The sequence below is a fragment of the Oncorhynchus tshawytscha genome, linkage group LG01 (assembly GCF_018296145.1).
Source record: "Oncorhynchus tshawytscha isolate Ot180627B linkage group LG01, Otsh_v2.0, whole genome shotgun sequence".
In the NCBI taxonomy this organism is placed as follows: Eukaryota; Metazoa; Chordata; class Actinopteri; order Salmoniformes; family Salmonidae; genus Oncorhynchus; species Oncorhynchus tshawytscha.
Window position 1 is genome coordinate 42,293,612 of NC_056429.1, and position 17,417 is coordinate 42,311,028.

The 17,417-nt window shown below is 41.3% G+C and overlaps 1 protein-coding gene across 1 annotated transcript in view; it reads right to left on the minus strand.

Moving 5' to 3' along the window:
• The window catches only part of LOC112250885 (microtubule-associated serine/threonine-protein kinase 2-like), a 111,544-nt gene that overhangs the window by 62,888 nt on the left and 31,239 nt on the right, over positions 1–17,417 (minus strand). The window contains 2 exon segments of the mRNA XM_042321591.1: positions 8,252–8,305; positions 8,446–8,537. Of these exon segments, the coding sequence (XP_042177525.1) occupies positions 8,252–8,305; positions 8,446–8,537 (146 nt within the window).

Below are 17,417 nucleotides of genomic sequence, written 5' to 3' on the forward strand. Positions count from 1 at the left end.
ATGTTTGGGGCAAGTCCAATACAACACCCACACTGAGTATCACTCGTCATATTTTCACGCATGGTGGTGGCTGCATCATGTTATGGATATGCTTGTCATCGGCAAGGACGAGGATGTTTTTTATGATAAAACATTTAACAGAATAGAGCTAAGCACAGGCAAAATCCTAGAGGAAAACTGGTTTCAGTCTGCTTTTTTAAATGTTAATTTTATTTCACCTTTATTTAACCATGTAGGCTAGTTGAGAACAAGTTCTCATTTACAACTGCAACCTGGCCAAGATAAAGCAAAGCAGTGTGACACAGACAACAGCACTGAGTTACACATGGAATAAACAATAAACAAGCCAACAATACAATAAACAAGTCAATGACAGTCAATAAATAGGCCATAGGAGCGAATAATTACAATTTAGCAGATTAACACTGGAGTGATAAATGAGCAGATGAAGATGTACAAGTAGAGATACTGGTGTGCAAAAGAGACACGGAGACAAATTCACCTTTCATCATGACAATAACCTAAAACACAAGGCCAAATATACACTGGAGTTGGAAATATATGGCACGACTTTAGTGGCTGTTTAAGCAATAATCAACAAACAATATGACAGAGCTTGAAGAATTATGTGAAAATATTGTGCAAAGCTCTTAGAGACTTACCCCAAAAGTATATATTTCCCCCCTTCCACTTTGACATTAGTATTTTGTGTCGACCGTTGACCCAAAAACTACATTTAAATCAATTTGAGTCCCAGTTTGTAAGACAACAAGATGTGGGGAAAGTCCAGACGTGTGAATACTTTCTGAAGATACTGTATACTGAACAAAAATATAAATGCAACATTTAAAGTGGTGGTCCCATGTTTCATGAGCTGAAATAAAAGATCCCAGAAATGTTCCATACGCACCAAAAGCGTATTTTTCAAAAATGTTGTGCAGAAATGTGTCTCATCCCCGTTAGTGTGCATTTCTCCTTTGCCAATATAATCCATCCACCTGACAGGTGTGACATATCAAGATCATTACACAGGTGCACCTTGTGCTGTGGACAATAAAAGGCCACTCTAAAAATGTGCATTTTTGTCACACCTCACAATACCCCAGATGTCTCAAGTTTAGAGGGAGCGTGCAATTGGCATGCTGACTGCAAGAATGTCCACCAGAGCTGTTGCCACAGACTTTTATGTTCATTTTTCTACCATAAGCCACCTCCAACATCATTTTAGAGAATTTGGCAGTACTGTATGTCCAACTGGCCTCACAACCGCAGACCACGCAAGCCCAGGACCTCCACACCCGGCTTCTTCACCTGCAGGATCATCTGAGACCAGCCACTTGGACAGTTGATGAAACTGAGAAGTATTTCTGTCTGTAATAAAGCCCTTTTGTGTGGAAAAACTAATTATGATTAGCTGGGCCTGGCTCCCCAGTGGGTTGGCTTGGCTCCCAAGTGGATGGATCAATGCCCTCCCAGGCCCACCCATGGCCCCACCACTGCACAGTCATGTGAAATCCATAGATCAGGGCCTGATGAATTTATTCAAATTTACTGATTTCTTTATATAAACTGTAACTCAGTAAAATCGTTGAAGTTGTTTGTGCATGTTGAGTTTATATTTTTGCTCAGTTTAGCAAGCCACGTGACTCACTTTCTGTAGGAGCGAATAATTTTCGTGAACGGGGTGGTGTACCTAGTAAACTGGCCACCGAGTGCACATGTGTGGGTGCTCTAGAGGGAGCGATGACAGAAAAGCCAATAGAAGCCAGAGGTTAAGATCATAGCTTCTCTCCTCCAGCATGTCCTGCAACCCAAAGTGTGTGTGTGTGTGTGTGTGAACGTGTATGTGCATGCGTGCGAGCGTGTGCTTGACAGCCTACACAGTTTTATTATTTCCTGTTGAAGAAATGAGCTGGTTGTGATTGCATTTCACTAAATGTCACCAGGCTCAACTTAATCCACCAATAAGAACACACGGGCCACAGCCTCTGTTGAGACAGTGCTGTGATTTCCTGTCTGCCTGTCTGTTACTCTCTCTAGCTCCTTACTCTATCGCTCCTACAATTTTCTCTCGTTCTCTATATCTATCTCTTTGGAAGAGGGGTGTGGGTGCCTGCGTGCATCCGTGTGTGTGTGTGTGTGTGTGTGTGTGTGTGTGTGTGTGTGTGTGTGTGGCCGGCATGGCAAACTGTCAGAGCATTCACCTAAACCTGTCAGATTACATTAGGCTGCTGCATCAGCGCTGGAGACACCTGAACGGAGATAAACACACAGGCACGCATGCATGCACATGCTAGGGATGTGACAAATGGACAATTTTGCAAAACGTTTAAACATCATAACATTTAGAGAAAAAAAAACCCATACAATTCCACATCAATTCACAATGCAGAATAATGGTCTTTTTTACACATGACCGCTAGGGCCGGGCAATGAAGTGACATCTACCGCAGTCATATACCCTTGAAAGCGCCTCGGCAATGCATGTTTGTTTGTCTGTAACGGTCCACTACAGCTTTTCAAACGCCGACATGAAACCTTCTCTGGAGATAGTTTTGAAGCTCCACTGAATGGGCATTTTACTTGTCTGTATATGAATGCCCCATCTGAGCCGGGATTAACGTCCATCACTAGGTGGGCAGAACTGTCAATCAAATAATCTTGAGCTGCCTGCATGCAGCCTGCCTGTATGCTGCTTGCGCGCAGACCACTCTCTCCTAAAATAATAACTTTAAAGTTTGTTAAATACCGTGATTTACCATGACATTCAGTAGAAAGAAAACTTCTGCTAGGAATTGACTCCTAAAATGCAATATTTTTGGAACAGAGACAGATTAGTTGCCATACTTCCGCGAACACAACCGCTCACATCTTTCATGGCGAGCTAGCGAGGGACTGCGAGAGAGAGAGAGAGGAGGGACATAGAATAGGCAGGTCGGCCACCAGGCAGAAGGAGTCAGAACCCTGCACTAGGTCAATCTATCCACAATCAAAAAGGCTAGGATATTCTACACGCAACAGATTGAAGACTGAACACACTCACATTATTAGCGAAGATTAAGAGCAGGCGAGCAAGCTGCACTTTGATTTTAATTCAGTGGAGGAAAAAAAAAACAACAACATTGTTTATCCATTAGGGATTTTTCTTAACAATAAAGGATGCCAATTTTGTTTAAATGTTTTAACGTTAAAACGTTCACAACCCTAGCGCACGCGCACACACACAGACATGTACACAATCCCCAGTGACAAGGAGCTACAGTATGTAACGCGTTGACTCTGACTAAACAACCAGTGAACACTATTTACTGAATGTGTATGAGTGTTCTCTGTATGTGTGACTTGCTGGGTGGATCCATGCTGTGTTGGCACTTTTCCATGTCATGGAACGATTGTCTCCACATGCAGTGGTTCCGGTTCTATCCACACAGACACACACTCTAATGTCACAGGAACAGCAGAGCCACTAGGCCCTGACTGTGCAGAGCTCAGTGTGTATTCTCAGCTCCTAATTGGGTCGTATGCAAATAAATAATTGTATGTACAGTGTTTTGTAGGCTAAACAGCCGGTAACAGACTCATTGAAAGGTGTCCATCCACTCTACCCAGAGTGCGTGGAAACACGCTTTGCTGATTACATTTCACTTCCTTATGTTAATAAAATACATTTTACCAAAATATGATTATAATTGTTCTGAATCATTCAACGAGGTCATTCTCTAACATATTATTAGCATTATATTTTTTTTAAAATCGGATTTCGCAACATCCGATAATAAGAACTGAGCTCTGTTGACATAGCAGTGCAGGTTTCTTGTAACTTTTTTACATTTTGTGGTCGTCGTCTTCAATTTTCAATTTTTCATTTTACATTTTGTGGTCGTCGTCTTCAAAGTTGTTTCCGCGAGTGGCAAACAGCTAAATTAGCGTGACACGAGCTGAATTAAAGGCTTGGCATCAGTGCGCCATTGACATTTCACAGAGATACGCTTGTTTTTGTGAGAAATCTTTGAAAAAGAAGAGGAATTTCAAATTAATATGAAAAGTGTATACTACCGTACATGTCATGTCTCAAAATCGATGTCCATCTTACCTCTATATTATTTGATGTCCTGTGTTTTCGAGAAGAAAGATGACGAGTTCAACGGGAAAGTGAGCCTGTCAGGTAGCTAGTAGCCTTAATTCTTGCACAGAATCCAGCCTAGTTGACGCAATGTAATTTCCCAGATTTTTGACAACTATTTTTCTCTGGCCTCTTATTGACTTAACTTAGTCACCTTAATTCTTAATCCTACAAAGGTGAAAACTCCAATAACATTTGAACGGATAATGATTGAGACATAAGGTTTGGACCATTGGATTTCTCTGAGGATTATCTACACAATTAACATATGATCAATGTATGCATTTTTGATTGGACACCCTACTCAATGTCAGCCGGCTACTTTTTCCACTTCAGAAATTAACTAGGCTTCTTTTCATTTAAAGGTTTCAATTTGCTAGTCAGAAAAGTCTGTAAAGCCTTTCTCCCACTAGAACAAACGATATGCATCTTCTAGTGATCCATTGATAGGACAGGCGCCTGTCAGTCACAAAGCAAGCAATGACAGCGAAACACTGCTGTCTGTCCCGCCTCTCGTTACCTGTGTTATTTTGTGTGCTGTGGTTGGCTGCAGTCAAATTTATTTTCACGGAGGAGGGAAGACCATGATGCTTCTTCATTGTCTCCTGTGAGTGAATTTACACGTCCCATGTAATGTAAGTGGTAACGATGAGTTTTTTGTGGCACATTCATTTGTTTTCTTTCGCATGCTTCATAGGCCTATAGCCAGCCACGGAGACAGGGCGCATAGGCTATTTACTGTTTTTTTGATTGACGACCGAACAGCTTAGTTTATAAAAGATGTCAACCTGAATTAATAAAGTTCAATATACTGTATATCCCTTTTGGTATTCATAAATCATACAACATAGTTAAATGTCCATGGCATCGCATCTGGACAAGTAATCTTGTTAGTATTTTCCTAGGATTCGAAGCCCATGTCGAGACTTGCCAGTGTACCCTAATGTAAACTCACTCACTTTTGTACATCGCCTTGGTCCGTACAATTGCCCTTATTTTAGCACCCCAAAAACGTAATACTTCCAGATCAACTGTAATGTCAATACCATTGTAAAACACAATTTCTCCCCTTTCCAACAGAATCAATTACATGACCTAAACGCTGCCCGTTTCAAGAAGGCAATGAGCCCCGTCGGGACTTTTTAAAAATGGCGGGTGGGGAAGCGAAACTAATGCGTGATAGTGAGAAGGAGAGAGGTTGTGTGGGAAAATAGCTTTTTTTCACTCTGTCCAACTTGTCACCGTATCGCCTCTAAAATGTAAATAAAACACTATAAAGAGTTTATATAATGTGTCATTACATGTCTATTTGAAGGTTTGTGTCGAATTTGAATCGGGTTTTTAGGGCGGTGCTAAAGTGATCTTAGAAGTAAACACTGGCTTTGAGAATGATGATCGCATGCCATGATGACACAAAAAAATGACTAGGTATCCCCCCTTACCCCCGTCACTGTCCATTTCTTGTTTTTAAACGATGAGAGAAGTGCTACACCTGGTGGAGAGAGATTGTAAGACAGAAATAGTTGCTTTATGCGTGCTGTACATTACGGCATGATACGTCAAGATGTAACGGAGGGTCAGTTTGTTTCAACTTCTCTCCAATACTATAGAGCCATTACCATGTCGATCAACGCTTGAATAGAAACGTAGTTCACACCCCCGAATTTGAAATCAACACAGTCGCTAGAGTCCCATTCGTTTTCTTTGTAGCCTGGTTTGAATGTTGCGGTTGCGCACATTCGTACGGAATGGGGTGAGTTTACATTACCTAGTGACCGGTTGATCACGAACAACCTGATATTTTTAGGCAAACGGAACCAAACGTTAGACTTCAGTGCGGCTTTTGACATTAGGCTTTTGACATTATCGATCATAGTCTGCTGATGGAAAAGCATATGTGTTAAGACTGTTTTCAATTTGACTAACGACATGCCACTGGCTTTGAGTAAAGCCAGCGTTTCTATGTACGCGGATGACTCAATACTATACACGTCAGCTACTACAGCAAGTGAAATCCCTACAACACTTAACTTAAGACCTGCAGTTCATTTCAGAATGGGTGGCAAGGAATAGGTTAGTCCTAAATATTTCAAACTAAAAGCATTGTATGTGGGACAAATCATTCACTAAACCCTAAACCTCAAGTAAATCTTGTAAGAAATAATGTGGAAATCTAGCAAGTTGTGGTGACCACTGCCATGGTCAAAACATGTTGTTACATTAGCTAAGATGGGGAGAAGTCTGTCCATAATAAAGCGCTGCTCTGCCTTTTTAACAACACTATCAACAAGGCAGGTCCTACATGCTCTAGCTTTGCAGCACCTGGACTACTGTCACGTCTTGATCATAGAGAGCCCTCAGGGTTCTAGGTATTACATTTCTATGTTGGTGTGTGTGTATGATTTGATGAAAGTGTCAACAATGGAGTAGTCCACTGTTTTCTGTGTAGCAAAGCCCCTGTTTAACACCTGCTTCATTCTTTAATCATAGCTGTAGATCTATTCATGGGTGCCTGACATTGTATAAAAGTGGGGGTGCACAATCTGGCGGGGAGGGGGGGGGGTCAAAGAGAAGACTAGAATATTTATTCTGACTAGATTACTAATCTACAACCTTCCCAAAAAAGTCCCACCCACAGTGATTGATTGGCAGGTCTGAAACCCTAACTCTATGATTTACACACATCCTGCCCCATCCCCTGACAATCCCACCCACAGTGATTGATTGACATGCCAAACTGTTAAAGGTTTAAATTACAGAAGGACACATTGGCTTCCTTACTCTGTGTTCACAGCAGCTGAGCCAATATAATTCATAATTTGAAACAACATTTTTTTGTGGCAATTCATATCAGTAAAACTTTAAATATGACTTTAATCTCAAGAGAAGACAGGTTTAATGTTTAAAAAAGGTAATCTTACTTAGTAAATAGTCCTGATCATATAGGCCTAGACCTAGACAATATCCAAAACAACTAACAACACATTCATACATTTTCAGTCATTTTTATTGTAAAGTCATCTTTCTACTCAATACCACAACTAATTTGACCTGTCAGGTAGGTAAGGTAGCAGGTAATGGACCCTATCAGATATTTATATAGTTGGTGATGTATATAAACTAATTCCAACTTTACATTTTTTTTTGTTAGATTACAATTGTACAATTCATGCTCCAAGCATAAAAACCACAAAGACAGCCGGAAAGGCCCGAACGCAAGATCATAGTTTTGATGACTCACACGGTGAGACATCTGTAGCCTACTGTAAATAGTAAACTGGTGCGCACCAAGTTCTACTTCCCATTTTAGTTTGGAAAACAGCTGTGAGGATTTTTCTACAAATATTCACAACATATTGACACAATTACAATCTTCATAGTATAAAAATGTAATTGAATCAATTACATGTGTTTTTTTTTGCTTTTTACAAAGTGGGATACATTTTTTACACTTTTTTACAAAGTGTTTAATTTGCATAGCCATAGAGGCATACTCACATTTGCATAGCAAGTGCTGCTACAGTACACCCTGCTACCACACAAAGCTTGGCCATCTTGATGAATACTAATGCAATTGCTAGCTAGCTCCATACTACTAACCCACGAGTTTATAATATTTTTTACCCACAAGAAAATGAAGAGTGAACATGGATTTTTATTTCCTCACTGTGGGACGCTGTTGTGGGATTGTTTTCCGAAGTAAGAACTGATTCGGAGAAAACCTCAAATTCAACTTTTAGAGCAATATTACAGTATAATAAAAAGGTATTTTAAGAGTTTGTAACTTGTGAACGTTTTCTTGGAGTGCTCTTGCTAGCAGATACCCATAGACTTCCGTCATTGCACTAACGCTAGTTAGCATTGGCTAGCAAAACTACCCCTAACTTCCTTCACACTGGACACAGAGACATAAAATGGTATCCACGAGTTAATCTGACTCTATGGAAGCAGATAAAAGTCCCGAAGTATCCCTTTAACGTTTTCAATGATTTAGTTGTGTATTTTGGATGGAATCAAGTCATCAGAATGTGCCAGAGGCCACCAAAATAGAGCTTGTTCTGCAATTTCTTTCCTGGAACTCCCTGGCTGGCTACTTTTGCTATTTGGCTAGCTACTCGATGTACTTACGGAAAACACTGATGTGATGCTGTATTTCTGGTGGACCACATGTAGACTTTTCTGCTGAAAACCCCCAGAGAGAGACAGCATGCTGTTTGTTTATGTTATAATGAACTGCTCCATATAAAAGCTCCATATTTGATGAGGGTTGTGTGTGTGTGTGTGTGTGTGTGTGTGTGTGTGTGTGTGTGTGTGTGTCTTACCTGGGTGTCCATGTAGTGGTGAGTGTGGTCTGGGTAGTGTAGGAGAGGTGCTGGATGTCACAATAAGGCTCTTCCTATTGCTGGTCCGACAGCTGGGGAGAAAGGAGACACACACACTTAGAGAAGAGCCACAAACACAGTTAAAAACGACAACAACACACACACACACACACACACACACACCGAGGCAGTACATTCAATTGAACTGGGAGGAGATTTCCAGTACATCTGGAACCAGATGAACACTTATTCCCATAATGTGTTCTATCAACACGCCATTGACTCTTCCAGTGTCCGCATATCAACGAAAAAGTCGCTTTATTAAGACTCTCCACTTCAAGCACATTAGGGGTTACAGTAGACCTAGTTAAAGGAACAGTGTAGCAACTACACACACAGCGTTCCAGCTGACCCCAGAGTCTCTGTGTTTCTGTCCCTCCTCTCTCTCTGTCCCCACTCTCAGTAACGGCTCCACTCAGTCTGAGCAGCTTTTCATCTCTCTCTCTAAAGACCCAATCATCACAGCTGGAAGCCTGTACAGTACTCAATGCCCACTGATCAGAACTGCACACTACATTGGATTTGTGTGAGGTGACTGACTGAGGTGTGTGTGTGTGTGTGTGTGTGTGTGTGTGTGTGTGTGTGTGAGTGTGAGTGTGAGAGAGAGAGAGAGAGAGAGAGAGAGAGAGAGAGAGAGAGAGAGAGAGAGAGAGAGAAAGGACAGTGTATGTGTGTGTGTCTGTCCGTCCGTGAAGACAGTGTGCCAGTGTGTGTGTGTCCGTTACTGTTGATCTCTAGTTTTATGAGTATAATAAGCCATTAACTGTTCGCAGTAAGAATCCCAACATAAAAACACCTGCAGAGCTCAATGACGTCTTTGCACTACTACTATAGCTGCTAGCCTAGTACTGCTGCAATGATGATGACGCTACTGTTCAGGACACAAGCATACAAAACAGGTATATACACACACACACACAGCAAACTAACAGTGCCATCAGTCAGCTCTGCTTAATGTTTGTATCTCACAGCAGGTGGTCTACAGCAGGGAGCCTGCATAGGAGTGGAGAGAAGAGGAGAAGAGAGGACAGAAGAGGAGAGATGAGATGAAAGAGGAGAAGGGGAGAGAAGATAGTTTCACATTTGAAGAGGAGAGGAGAAGAGAGGTGATGAAAGAGGAGACGGTGGTTCGAACTAGAGGTCAACCGATTAATCGGAATGGCCGATTAATTAGGGTCAATTTCAAGTTTTCATAACAATCGGAAATCTTTTTGGACATCGATTTGGCCAATTTTTTTTATTTTTTATTTTTTATTTATTTAATCTTTATTTAACTAGGCAAGTCAGTTAAGAACACATTCTTATTTTCAATGACGGCCTAGGAACGGTGGGTTAACTAACTGCCTCGTTCAGGGCAGAACGACAGATTTTTACCTTGTCAGCTCGAGAGATTCAATCTTGCAACCTTACAGTTAACTAGTCTAACGCCCTAACCACCTGATTACATTGCACTCCACGAGGAGACTGCCTGTTACGCGAATGCAGTAAGCCAAGGTAAGTTGCAAGCTAGCATTAAACTTACCTCATAAAAAACAATCAATCAATCATAATCACTAGTTAACTACACATGGTTGATGATATGACTAGTTTATCTAGCGTGTCCTGCGTTGCATATAATCGATGCAGTGCGTATCATTGCTCCTATGTGTACCAAACCATAAACATCAAGGCCTTTCTTAAAATCAATACACAGAAGTATATATTTTTTAACCTGAATATTTAGAGTCAGTGCAACAGTTTGGGCTGCCTAGTTTGCCAGAATTTTACGTAATTGTGACATAACATTGAAGGTTGTGCAATGTAACAGGAATATTTAGACTAATGGATGCCACCCGTTAGATAAAATACGGAATGGTTCCGTATTTCACTGAAAGAATAAACGTCTTGTTTTCAAGATGATAGTTTCCGGATTTGGCCATATTAATGACCTAGGGCTTGTATTTCTGTGTGTTATCATGTTATAGCTAAGTCTATGATTTGATAGAGCAGTCTGACTGAGCGGTGGTAGGCAGCAGCAGGCTCGTAAGCTTCATTCAAATACTTATTTTCAACCATAATTTGCAAATAAATTCATAAAAAATCCTACAATGTGATTTTCTGGATTTTTTTTCTCATTTTGTCTGTCATAGTTGAAGTGTACCTATGATGAAAACTACAGGCCTCTCTCATCTTTTTAAGTGGGAGAACTTGCCCAATTGGTGGCTGACTAAATACTTTTTTGCCCCACTGTATATATATATATATCTATCATTAATAATCATTGCGTTAATAAAGCTGCATACAAAAATGTTTTTTTTTAGTAAGGCAGCTCCAAAATGCAGGTGTTTCAACCTAGCTCAGTGCTTTCTGTGAGCGTAGGGGTTGGTAATGTTCTCTAGTTATGGCGTGATTGGCTCAGTGTTCTGTCACTCATGTCTAAGGGTAGAGCTTGAAAATTCAAGCCCCTTGGGTGCTGCCATAGAGTTATATTAGAAGTGCCCATCCAAGAAGGCTCAAGATCATTGGCCACAGATAAAATGGCATCTGGCAGAGAAAATGAACTGTTTAGCAACCAGACAAATCTCCACTGATAGCCAGGTGTAGCAGTGGTAAATTGTTGGGACTGCTGTTGGGACAGCTTTATGTACCGTTTTAGTGCAATTAATGTTTTGTTCAGTGTTGTGTAGTGGCTTTGCTAGCATGCATCCCCAATATTAAATCTTGTTTTGACCCACCAAGATTTACATGCTAAAATTGCCACCTATCTATACATGCCACCTATCTATACATACTTTACATTATTTGCGAGATCAGACATAATATCACTATAATCCGAGTGTACTTTTTTGGAAGTTTCTTTCATTTCAGCGATTCAAATTTGTAAATATTTCAACAGTATCAAAAGATAACTTTTTTTCAATGTCACAAATCTTTCTTCTCTTTCTTGTGATGTAAGTGTCGAGACGATGCTCTGAATCCCAGACAAAGCATGAGCGGTCTTAGAGACGCAACGGAAAAACAATGTATTCCGTTGATCCCATTTCAGCCATTACCGGGTTGTGTTTGACAGGTCATTGCAAACATTTCCACGGTCGTAATGCTGACGGGGAAAAAAGCGTGAGCATTGAAGAGTCGCAGGAGTACAATGAAAGCACTCAATCCAGCGACATTTAAGTGACAAGTGGATTTTGCACCCCTCAAACTCAGGAAATAGAAAAAGACAGATCCTTAGGTGGGCAGGGCATGCACTTTGCTACTCAAAGGGTGTGACGGGAGGATGGAGAGAACAGAGGGGTAGTAGAGAGACTAGAGAAACACTCCACCGCATGCACACATATTTAACAACATCCTGTCTAGTGGAGAGAAAAACAGGACCAAATCAAATCCACAACAAGGCCTTGGCACATTAACATAGCTATGGTAAGAGAGCAGCTGTGTGGAGAGAGGCAGGCAGGGGCGTGAAATGAAAGTTGCTCTGTAATTACAATCACCCAGATTTCCCGACATTTCTAAAAACATGTTTTCACTTTGTCATTATGGGGTATTGTGTGTTGATGGGTGAGAGAGAAAAATCAGGCTGTAAAACAACAACATTTGGAGTCAAGGGGTATGCATACTTCCTGAAGGCATTGCAGAATTAAACATAATGATTATGGCCCGAGATTGCAGGAAAAAGCTGTTTCAGGTTTTTGAAAAATTATAAATTATCCAACTTCCAAATGGGGGCCCTAGCACCCCTCTGGACCCCCCCCCCAGCCATCATCATGCACTTTGTGCCCCCTCAGATTTTTGGTGTTCATGACCCCTACAGTACATGGCAGCCTTGAACACATACATCTGAGGGATTTGTGAGGTGTGTGTGTGTGTGTTTGTTTTTATTATCCTTGTGGGGACCAGAACTCCTCACTAGGACAGTAAAACGAGGAAAATTCGGACAAGTGGGGACATTTTGCCAGTCCCCAGAAGGAAAGAGGCTATTTTAGGGAAAGGGGTTAGGTTTAGGAGTTTAAGATCTAAGTTAGGTTAAGGAAAATAGGATTGTGTAAGTGTGTGGGCTCAAAGTCTACTTCAAAGCGTTATATACTAAGGAAAGGTTTAACAGAGACTCATCGTAAAGCCCAAGTCTCAGGTCAAACAAATCTCTCTCTCTCTCCTGAGTGAGGTCCCAATAAGTATGTTTGATGAAAGGAATCATCCAGTTTGGTGGGATCATCCAACTACTGCGAATACATCAACAGTACCAACCTGCCTACCTCTGTAACCAGGTGGGAGGTCTTAGCTAGGAGCTACTAGAGTTTGACCGATTAATTGGCATTGGCCGATTAATTAGGGCCGATTTCAAGTTTTCATAACAATCAGTAATCTGCCTTTTTGGATGCCGATTATGGCCGATCACATTGCAATCCACGAGGAGACTGTGTAGCAGGCTGAGCACCTGTTATGAGAGTGAAGCATCAGAAGGACCTTGTGGCTGCAAGGAGCCAAGGTAAGTTGCTAGCTAGCATTAAACTCATCTTATAAAAAACTATCAATCTTCGCATAATCACTAGTTAACTACACATGGTTGATGATATTACTAGGTTAACTAGCTTGTCCTGCATTGAATATAATCAATGCGGTGCCTGTTAATTTATCATCGAATCACAGCCTACTTCAACTTCGCCAAACGGGTGATGAATTAACAAAATGAATTAAATATTTTAAACCTGAATATTTAGTTAAAATAAATTCATGTTAGCAGGCAATATTAACTAGGGAAATTGTGTCACTTCTCTTATGTTCAGTGCAAGCAGAGTCAGGGTATATGCAGCAGTTCGGGTCACCTGTCTCGTTGCGAACTGTGTGAAGACCATTTCTTCCTAACAAAGACTGTAATTAATTTGCCAGAATTTTACATACTTATGACATAACATTCAAGGTTGTGCAATGTAACAGCAATATTTAGACTTAGGGTTGCCACCCATTCAATAAAATACAGAACGGTTCCGTATTTCACTGAAAGAATAAATGTTTTGTTTTCGAAACTATAGTTTCCGGATTTGGCCATATTAATGACCAAAGGCTCGTATTTCTGTGTATTTGTTATATATTAACTAAGTCTATGATTTGATATTTAATAGAGCAGTCTGACTGAGAGGTGGTAGGCAGCAGCAGACTGGTAAGCATTCATTCAAACAGCACTTTACTGCTTTTGCCAGCAGCTCTTAGCAATGCTTGAGGCACAGCGCTGTTTATGACTTCAAGACTATCAACTCCGAGATTAGGCTGGCAATACTAAAGTGCCTATAAGAACATCCAATAGTCAAAGGTATATGAAATACAAATGGTATAGAGAGTCATAATTCCTATAGTAACTTGCGGCTGAACTTGAAAGGGGTTCCTTCATTATTTTTACATTCATGTCTTCCATAGAGAATATCTTGATCTACTTCAAATAAGGTCTGTGTTTCGTGCTTAAACCGCCTCACCGTTTTGATACTCGTGTAAATCTCACTAGGATAAGGTAATATTTGTCAACATATTTTCATAAATCCACTCTACCCCAAAAATTATCTTCACATATATTTAGCCAATATTGATCAGAGTTACCTTGTCCTATGGATATCTACACAGTTATCAAATTGTCACGGTGGTGTAAGCCTACACGAAACACAGACCTTATTTGAAGTGAATCTAAAAATATCCTATGGAATCAATGAATGAAGGAACCACTTTTCAGATTTTGCTGGAAGGTGTCATGGGGATTATTATTAAAATAGGATTTCCTGCATATAGAAATTACAGTTTTTGTTTTCAACATTCATCACAGGTAACTTAAACTCTAGTCTTATTATTCAAACAGTTGAGAGTATTTGTGTCTTCAGTATCCTTGTCACTTCAGAGAGCTGTGCGTGTATGTATGATTATATTCATTTTACAGATGGCAGAGAAAACCAGAGCACCAGTGTGGGACTATTACATTGAATCAGCACCAGGGAAAGCAAGGTGTCTTATTTGTGATAAAGATGTAAGCATGGGGTCAGTAATGGGGTCAGCATAAACCTGTGGAATCACCTTAAGAACACCCATCCAAAAGCCCATAAGGAAACAATGATGAAAAAAAGCAAAGACAAATTCTGTCACAGACATCGCAGGCTACAATCGTACAACTTTTTAATACACAAACAAAATGGCAGGACAAAGACCCAAGGGCCAAGAAGATGGATAAAGCAATTATTGAGATGATTGCCACTGACAACCAGCCATTCACAGTGGTTCTGAACCCCAGTACGGGATCAAAGATGAACAATTATTATCACACAGAAATGCTAGATAAAACACATGAAAGAGTTGTGAAGAATCTGGTGCCCCACACATGGCATTCACAACTGACTGCTGGGTCCCTGATGAGCCTTACTGGACATTTCATTGACAATGTCTGGACAAGAAAGCAGGTTGTGCTGAATGTCAAGACTATGACTGGATCACACACAGGAAACTACATCAGAGAGATGTCCTTGACCATGTTGGGATACTGGGAAATCCTCAGGGACAGTGGGGCAAACATGGTGAAAGGTATGAGACTGGCAGAGCTTTCAGACTTCAGCTACAGTGCACACACCCTAGAGCTTGTAATCAATGATGGACTATCCAGTCAGAGAGGTGTGCTAGACATTATTGCCATGTTGAAGAGGTTTTTTGCAACTCCCTTGGACCACTCTATACTGGCCAAACAGAGGCGGAGGGCCATTCAGGAAGAGCTTTGGCCTTCCCAAACACAGCATCATCCAAGCAGTTCAAACTCGACACTACACATGTTGCAGAGGATGTTTGAACAGAGGCGTGCACTGGATGTGTATGCAGGTGAATACGGACACATCGGCAGTTTGTCTGCTGCACAGTGGGACATTGTCTCTAACCTAATTGAGACTCTGGCACCTACGGAGGAGGTGACAATGGAGATGAGCCACTCCAACTCTACAGCCGAATGCATCATCTCCAGTGTGTCGGTGCGGAATGATGCTGCAGCAGGAGTGTCCTTCTACTCAAGGCATCAAAACTTTACGGAAGACCATGTTGGACAGTCTGACAAGGAGGTTCTCCAAGGCCGAGGAGACAAAGTGCCTGGTGCTGGCAACTGTCCTGGATCCACGTCACAAGAGCTACACCTTCACCTTAGGGACAGCACTAGAGAAAGCAAAAGAGTGGCTGAAGGAGGGATCTGACCTACTAAGGAAACCAAATCCCAGAGCCACAGCAGAAGGGACGAGTGAAGAGGAGACCCAGATCCAGGTGCAAAGAGGCAAAGAGTCTGGGTAGATCAGCCACCAAGTCTGGTTGACAGCCTTTGCGCTAGAATCCTTGGAAGCCAAGAGCGCAGGGCTGAAGTCCAGAGCAGTTTTGAAATTGAGTTGGAGCGTTACCTCACGGAGCCTGTCATTGACAGAAAGACTGGCATGCCTTTGGAGTGGTTGAAGCAGAATGAGGACAGACTTCAAACACTCGCTCCACTGGCAAAGACGTTTCTCTGTCCCCCACCTTCTTCGGTCCCAAGCGAGAGAGTGTTCAGTGAGGTGGGGATCATTTATGATAAGCGGACTGACAGGGGAACATGCAGACAAGCTCTGCTTTCTGCACTGCCACCTAAAACTTATTCACTTGGAATATTGAAGCCTCATGTTAAAAGGAACCACCAGCTGTCATATGTTCTCATGTTCTGAGCAAGGAACTTAAACGTTAGCTTTTTACATGGCACATATTGCACTTTTACTTTCATCTCCAACAATGTGTTTTTGCATTATTTAAACCAAATTGAACATGTTTCATTATTTATTTGAGACTAAATTGATTTGATGTATGTATTATATTAAGTTAAAATAAAAGTGTTCATTGTTTATTCATCGTTATCGGCTTTTTTTGGTCCTCCAATAACCGTTATCGGCGTTGAAAAATCGTAATCGGTCAACCTCTAGGAAATACATAATCTCTCTCCTCACACAGAGCCAGGATAATTATCCTAGATCTAGGCTGCTTTAGGCTTTAGCCTTTTCTGTTGGTGCTTTGTTCACTCCATCTTTTTCGTTCTCTCTCTCTCAGAGAGAGGCCAGAGAGGTCCATCCATACAGCTGCCACTGGGCCTCTCAGACATCCCATGATGCTGTCTACCTGGACCAGAAGCATTGACCCCTGACCACTCTGACAAGTAGAGGTTAGAGGTCAAAGGGAGGAGGGTCTGACGGTTCCATAAAGAGGACAGCTCACACTGCAGAGCGTGCATCTCGACAGATGGTAAGAGACTTATCAAACACACAGCTTCTCATGAAGGAATTCTTACCCAAGCTAGGCTGCTTACGTTGGATGCATACCAATAAACACCCACTGGCCACAGTACACACATGCATACACACGCACCAGGGTTTCCGTTAGCCGGTAATAGCTGGCTATTGGCCAATAAAAAAAATGAAAAGCCGAAAAATAAAACCCGCCGCTGGGAGAAAAACAAAAAAGGAGTAAAAATGTGCTTCCCAAGTCCGATAATAAGTTGAATGGACTAACTCTGTGTGCAATAAGGATATTTAAGATGATTTTTAAATCTCTGTAACCCACACATACAATTTGCTGTAAGGTCCCTCGGTCAAGCAGTGAATTTCAAGTACAGATTCAACAACAAAGATCAGGGAGGCTTTCCATACAAAGAAACAGGTGTCCGTCCTAACTCAATTGACAGAGAGGAACAAAACCACTCAGGAATTTCACCATGAGGCCAATAGTGATTTTAAACCAGTTACAGAGTTAAATAGCTGTGATAGTAGAAAACTAAGGATGGATCAACAACGTAGTTACTCCACAATATTAACCTAAATGACCGAGTGAAAAGAAGAAAGCCTGTACAGAATAAAAATATTCCAAAATGTGCATCCTGTTTGCAATAAGGCACAAAAGTAATACTGCAC